Source organism: Quercus suber, unplaced genomic scaffold, assembly GCF_002906115.3.
Source record: "Quercus suber isolate HL8 unplaced genomic scaffold, Cork oak 2.0 scaffold_93, whole genome shotgun sequence".
Classification (NCBI taxonomy): Eukaryota; Viridiplantae; Streptophyta; class Magnoliopsida; order Fagales; family Fagaceae; genus Quercus; species Quercus suber.
Window position 1 is genome coordinate 742,389 of NW_027069558.1, and position 7,316 is coordinate 749,704.

A 7,316-nucleotide genomic window follows, 5' to 3' on the forward strand; every position below is an offset into this window, starting at 1 on the left:
TCTAGTCAAATTTATGGTGCTATTACTATTTTTCTAGGTTTTTTGGTGAATTCAATAAATCCCTTATGGATTTACGGGTTTTGTCAAGCTAGAACAAAATCTAGCCCTTTTAAGTTTCCATTATACTCTAGATAGAAATAACTATGGGGTGATTCACTAAGAAAGGCACATATAGAATTGCTAATTGCTATGGAAAGGAACATGGAAACAATAGGGGAAGTAGAATTAATTGGGTAGAAATGAAAACATTTTGGTTCAATTGGATAGGTCCTCCCTTGTCCACACAAACTACAGTGCCCTTAAGGCCTAACCATATTTAAGGAGATAATATATAAAATCACTAAAACTTTTCTTAAATCAAGTATACAATCAAGATTTTTTTTTTTTTTAATAAAAATTATTTCATGAAATCTGTAATTCTTATAAATATCATGAAATGAGTCCTGCTTACCAATAATTTGCTTATGAATTATATATTCGCAACAATTATCTCTATTGTTAACACAATCTTGTATGGTATTAAAATCCAAATCAACGAGCATGTTGCAAAATTGAAACTTGAAAGGGCTAGATCTCGTTCTAGCTTAAAGAAACCCTAATATCCATAAGGGGTGCCTTGAATCCACAATAAAAACCTAGAATTACTAGAAAAAAGAGATAACATATTTGGAAAATATTAATGATATTATGAAGTATGAGTTGTTGTTTTACATATTGCATGCCTATTTAAAAGGTTCCATTAAAATTATTTTCCAAGTGAAAATATTATAAAAGAAATCCTAACGGATACCCTTCAATAATAGGATCCTAATTTGATTAGAAAAAATAATAAATACACCTAAAATATAGGAATTGCTAACACTAAATAAAAAATTATAAAAAGTACTCAAACATTTAAAAATGAACAAACCATGAAAATTATCCAACATATTAGTTTTTGTGGGGCCCCCAATGTCTTGGTCATGGAGTAATAATCTTGGTGGCAAGAATAAGATCATGATGTGCGTGGTGTGAGTTGGAGTTGGTAATCACCTATGTTTCACCATCCGATTCCGCAGTCGCACATTCTCTCAAATTAGGGGTGGTAATTCATGTTCACGGGTCGGATTTGTATTGTGTCAAACCATAATTACTCGGTTATATGGGTTGACCTAAACCAGTCTTGTGTTAGTAAACGTGTCTAGTATCCTCAACCCTAACCCGATCTGTTTATTAAACAGGTCGACCTAACACGACATGTTTAACCTGTTTAATTAATAAGTTATGTAAAGATCAATGCAAATGACTCATTTAATAATTTATTTGATTAATAGGTCATAACTATCATCAATTTTCATATATCTAAAATTAAATTACAATTACAACCACAAATATAGTAATAAACATATAATTACAATAAAAAAATTAAGCAATAATAACAACATTTAATAGCTTTATAACCTAAATGGGTCAAACGAGTTTACATGTTGAACACGAACACGACCTGTTTATTAAATGGGTTAGTCGTGTCGACTCAAATATGACTCAAACCTGTTTAACCTAAACCCATGACTTATTTACAAATGGGTTAGTCGTGTTAGATTTGTGGGTTGTATTAAATTTTGCCACCCTATCTCAAATGCCGATATTTATGTGCGATCAACTTCCCTCATCTTCTATTATATGATTATGTTCCTTGGTCTGAGCCAATGTATAGGAATAAGACCATGTTGAGCTTATTGTTATTTCTAGATAAATTAATAGCTCTAAAATGTAAAATTTGTTGATAACACAAATCACAATACAGAACATAACCTTTTTTTTTATTTGATTTGATTTGATTTGATAAGAACATAACCTCAAACCCCTATGCTATGATATCACAAATTGCTCATGTTGAAGAAAAAGAAGAAAAGAAAGGAAAGTTGAGCAGTGGATGAGTGGAGTAATAGGGGCCCAGGAAGGCTTACCTAATTCTGATGGTAATTGTAAATTGCAAAATTGTTGCCTTGCCTACAACTACAACTACAAGTCTACAACACAAGACAACGATAGGTACAGCAGGCTGCAACTTGCAACAATATACATATAAACAATTAAAAAAAAAAAAAAAATCACTTTGTTTGTTTTGAAAGTTCAAAAATTTCCCTCCAAAAATTTAAAGTCGTTTCGTGGGAGGTGGCCCCCGGCCCATCAATTGATGCGTAATTATGGGGGGTCATCTCAAAGTTACCAAAATACCATTTCTTTGGCTTTATATCTATGTCCATTGTTGACTTGATTCTCCATTATCTACCTACTAACTAGTAATACATCTATCTAGCTAGAATAGATTATCCCAAAAACAAAACACATGATCTATCTCTAGCTAAATGATGCTAACAAAGACAAATAATTCAGGCTATAATTGTACTTATATTGATTAAATTTAAAAGCACATTGACAATAGAAAAAAAGGTCGAAAATGAAAATTAGAAAGGAGGGGTAGTTTGGGGTTTTGAGAGAAAAGGCGGGCAAATTAGGGGGAACAGAAAGAGCCTCTTTCTTTTATGTCTGTCTATTACCCATTTTCTGATTGTCAACACTCTCAATTCCGAAAAGAAAACCAACCCCTCCCTTTGAGGCCTTCTCCTCAAAATTATTAAGACTACAGATCTCCTTTAATTTTTGGGTCTGGATTTCAGGTCTTTCCGATCTTCCTCTGCTTCGCTCAGATCCATATCCAAAAAGGTCAGTCACTACTCACTACATTCACTTTTCGTCATCTCATCTATATACAAATTGTACTATCCCAGTACTGTCTATGCCCTGCTACTGTGCTTTTGCTGCCTATGAAAATTTTAATTTTAATAATACCCAACCCAGTACTGGCTATGCCCAGCTATGCTCTATTGAGGAAGATTTGCATGACATGACATGCTTTGTTCATCTTCTAGATCAAAGTAGTTAATGCATTAGTGATGCATAGTGAGTTGATTCAAGTTGAGGGAACATAAATAGATAGTGAAATACATACTTGATGACATGTGGCTCTGAATATAATAGAAAGGAAAAATATTAATAATACCCTGTCTGACTCTACTTTGTTGAGGATCTATAGCCGACCCTAAAATTTTGTCACTAAGGCTTGATTGTTGTTTTTTCTTTAACCAATTTGGTGTCAGTTGTGGCATGGGGTTCTAATTTTATTCCTATCAACAAATGAATGTGATGAATTAATTTATTATTCTTATCAACACTACTTTCTTGGAGGGACTAATCATAAGGAAGTCAATTTTGAGCACAACTCAACATTTTATGTAAGATTAAGGATGAATGAAGTGAAGAAATGGGATAGGATAGATAGAGGTTAAATATGCAAATCTTTAGTTTTGTACAACGCACGACAAGATCTTCTGAATGCGCTACTTGTTATTTCTATTGATTTCAGAAAAAAAAAATAAGAAGTTATTTTTCCTTAAAACAATTTCATTTTCAGTTAGATTGTTTTTGTAATGTTATGACTGTGTCTGTCGCAGTTGGTCACTGGTTTGGCTGGCTCCTGGCCTTTTTTCTGAATCCAAATTCATACTTTCTTCCTTCTGCTTAAATGTTACATGCTGTCACCATCCTTCATTGGCTAAAAATTCTTGTTGATGCTCTATGAAAAACCACCACTTCTCAGTGTTTGTTTTTTTGTTATTAGCATGATTGTATTCATCATCATCATTATTGTCATTATTAGTACCACTGAAGGTCTTAACATTGAGTAGTTTGTAATTGTTTAAGTCAGTTGGAGTTTTATATGGAGCCAACAGAATCAAAGAAGTCAAATTTATGCTGGTGGGACAGTCATATTAGTCCTGAGAATTCTAAGTGGCTGGCAGAAAATCTTGAGGGTAAGCAACTTTTTTCACAACTCGTCTTGTTTATAGTTCTCTATTCTGTTAACCACTTTTCTAAACTACATATAGAGAATGCTGGTATAATTTACTAAACCATTAACAAGGTCCTGTCCTCCAATCAAAGGTTTCTGTATGTTCAGCCTAACATTTTCCCGTTGGCATAGAGCAATGTGGTTTTGTTTTGTTTAACTTCAATTTCAGATTTCATACTTCAATAGTTGAGTAACAAAATGCCCCATGACCACTGCAATTTATTGATTACAGTGATGGGCCAGAATGTTAAGGAAATGCTGAACCTGATCCAAGCTGATGGTGATCGTTTGGTGGAGAATGCTGAATTGAATGGTCAGAAGAGGCAATTGGTTGCTGATGTTGGGGAATTCCACCGCATGTATCAATCACTGGCTGAGCGCTATGATCATGTGACAGAAGCATTACGAAAGAGTTTACCGTCAGAACTCCAAATGCAGGGCTTGGGCAGTTCTGAATTTGGATCTGGACAAGGTTCTCCACTACTCACTCCTGATCAGAAGTTGGGATTTCACAGTTCTGGTCATCAAGCTATCAGTTCAGACGTATCCCTTAGCTCTGGTGCTGGAAGCTCTGTTCTTTCTTTGAAAGAGGGCATTGAATCATCGCCATCATCTTTTTCATCGGATTCTGAGACAGAACCTTTTAACTTAACTCTCAACAACTACTCAAGCCCACCAATGGATTTTGACGGCAAGGTGCTGCATCATAAGATTTCTGAGATGGAAACTGAAGTGTCTAGCATGAAAGAGAAGTTCTGGACAGCTAGAAAAGACAATATGGATAATATGTTGAAGGTAGGAGAGAAATATAGTTATGAGGAAATGCTTGGCAGAATTTCCCGAAGTGAGGAAGAACTAAGGGTTTCCAACCTACAACTTCAGCTTTCAGAAAAAGAGATTGCCAGGTTGAAGAGTCAGCTTGAGAAGGGTGAATCTGCTATTGTACTTGTAGAGAGTATGCAGGCGCAGCTTGAGTGTGTGCAGGAAGATATCAAGATGAGAGAGGCCGACCTTAAATTGGAGAGAGGACGAGTGTTGGAGCTGCAAAATCAAATAGCTGAATTGGAAACTTGTATTTCAGACTCTAGTAACCAGATTAGGAGGTTGGTAGAAGAGTCAGAAGTAACTAGAGAAAGGCTTAAGGGATCAGATGAAGAGATTGTGAAGTTGAGGCTTGAACTTGAGAATAGAACGTCTGAAGGTACTTATGAATTGCAGGGTGAGCTTGAGGTAGCTCGGGAAGAGATAGCCATGTTGCAGGCCCAGCTTGATTCAGGTAAAAGGAAGGCTTTGGAGCTTCAGGAGAGTATTGTAAGGTACAAAACTAGTGTATCTAGCCGTGACATTGAGGTAAGGGAATTGAAGCTTGCATTGAGTGATGCCCAGGAACAATTCTCTAGGGAGAGGGCACAATTGCAGTCCGATATTTCAAGTTTGTCAGAGAAGCAGACCTTGTTTGATTCTACGCTCAAAGAATGGGAATTGAGAAGTGGATCATTAGAAAATGAAATAAGGCAATGCGAGGCTGAGAAAGTAGAACTGAAAGGTTTGCATGTTGCCCATGAGATGGCTTTGCAAAGTGAGATCAATCAGTTGAAGGATGAACTCATTGAAAGGAGGGAAAATGTGGAAATTTTGAATAAAGATTTTGACGGACTCAAACTGAAATTTGATATGCTAATGGCAGAGAAAGATGGGCTCAATGCAAAGCTTCACACACTAGTAGCAGAAGTGAGCTCTCGTGACAGCCAGATCCAGCAAATGGAGGGGCATCTTGGCCAGTTACGTCAGGAGCATGTGGACCTGATTGCTGAAGGTAAAAGTGCACAGAATCTAGTAGATGAACTGAGATTGAAAGTGGAGGAGCTGGAAAAAGAAGTAGATGGCCAGAGAGTTCTCATCTCAGATGGGGCTGAGGAGAAAAGAGAGGTGATAAGGCAGCTTTGTTTCTCACTGGAGCATTATAGAAGTTGGTATCAAGAACTTCGTAAAGCATTTATTGTGCACAAGCAACATGCAGTTCTGGCTTCTTAAGTGGACTTGTTGCAGAAATGGTATAGTAAGTTCCTAAGGCTTATATTTCTTTTTCCTTTATTTTCCGTAGCCTGAATGTGAATCTTTATATATTTTTGGGAGAAGTCGAACATTATAGTTTGGTATTGTATCATGATCAATTTAGATTGGACATTGATGTGCAGCTAGGTTGATGCATGTGTTATGTTCTATTTTGGTCACGCTAAAGATGGGCAGTGTTCCAAGTGAATGCACAGATTCATTTCTTTTAAAGTTAAAACTGGGGGGCATTCTCAGCTAAAATGCACTTTAGTATCTATCTCATTCTCCATCTCCAAGACACTGCTAACAAATAGGTTGTTTCTTGGCTTTGAATCTAGCAATTTGATTATTGGTATTTAATAATCGAATATAAATCAAGGGATGTTGATATGCAACTTTAGTATGCAATCATTATGCCTACAATATGAGTTTTGACTCGTATATATATTTGAAAATATATACGCGTAAATTCTATAAAATCGTTGGCATATAGATGGTGCTTTGTTCTAATTGGAACATGACACACTTACATACCCAAATGGAAAATGTTAATTTGACCACAAATTTTAACACAAAAAAGCTTACAAATTAATGTGACAAGAATATAATTGTACCACTTAAACAAAATAATAATTGAATATTTAAATTACTTTTTTGTAATTGGTAGCACCATAGTTTGTAAGGTTTATGTTTGTAGGTGTAGTTTGGCCTCAACGTCTGCGTCTGGAGGCTGCATTTTCCTCTTTTTTTTTTTTTTTTTTTTGGTGGCCGCTTTGTTTGACTTTGGAGGCAAAAAAATCGGTGCATGAACAGTGCGTGCACTGTTCACGCACTGTTTATGCACTATTCATGTAATAAAAAATATTAAAAATGGGTCTCACGGTACTATTTACATATTTAAAAATTATTTTACTACAGTATTTTCAGTTTTCAGTTTCAGCAACAATAAGTTCAATCCAAACGGACTCGTAATGTCTCAGAATTACTCTAACAAAATGTTCATTATTTTAGGAGTGATGTTGGATACCTCATCCTCATGCTGAACCACCCAGCAATTCATAAGTTTTTAGATTGTAAATCCTACCAATCATGTTTATTTTTCATTAGTTTGTTAGTATTTTGTAGTAAAATTGTAATAGCTTTAACATTTTCCTTATTTTAGTATCCAATCACCTCTCTCCCTCTCTCACTGGATTAATGACGTCAAAACCTGTATAATAATCTGGAGAGGCGAAAGAGGCTCGAAAGCTATCTGCTACCGTGCAAAACGGAGCTGGGGATCTTTCCAGTCAAAGAAGAAAAAGAAGCTCATTGGTTCTCATTGTGAAAAAATGGCTAGTACGCCAAAAAGGAAAAGAAATTAGCA

The 7,316-nt window shown here is 35.6% G+C and overlaps 1 protein-coding gene across 3 annotated transcripts; it reads left to right on the forward strand.

Moving 5' to 3' along the window:
- The first annotated feature begins 2,443 nt into the window (after positions 1 to 2,443).
- LOC112025040 (protein NETWORKED 4A) lies at positions 2,444 to 6,188 on the forward strand. Of its 3 annotated transcripts, none has more exons than XM_065774496.1 (3): positions 2,444 to 2,709; positions 3,732 to 3,857; positions 4,128 to 6,188. In XM_065774496.1, exons 2-3 carry the CDS (start codon positions 3,764 to 3,766, stop codon positions 5,927 to 5,929), a joined length of 1,896 nt encoding a protein of 631 aa, XP_065630568.1. In that variant the 5' UTR covers positions 2,444 to 2,709; positions 3,732 to 3,763; the 3' UTR covers positions 5,930 to 6,188. The 3 variants fall into 3 exon arrangements, with proteins under 3 accessions (XP_065630568.1, XP_023913462.1, XP_023913461.1); XM_024057694.2 differs by having other exon boundaries at positions 3,748 to 3,857; XM_024057693.2 differs by having other exon boundaries at positions 2,446 to 2,709; positions 3,752 to 3,857.
- Positions 6,189 to 7,316: the final 1,128 nt, after the last annotated feature.

Bases quoted from the DNA above. Each gene is read 5' to 3' on its own strand.
- LOC112025040 (XM_065774496.1), top strand. From the start codon at position 3,764: ATGGAGCCAACAGAATCAAAGAAGTCAAATTTATGCTGGTGGGACAGT. The intron at 3,858-4,127 runs GTAAGCAACTTT...TATTGATTACAG, and splicing joins GCTGGCAGAAAATCTTGAGG to TGATGGGCCAGAATGTTAAG.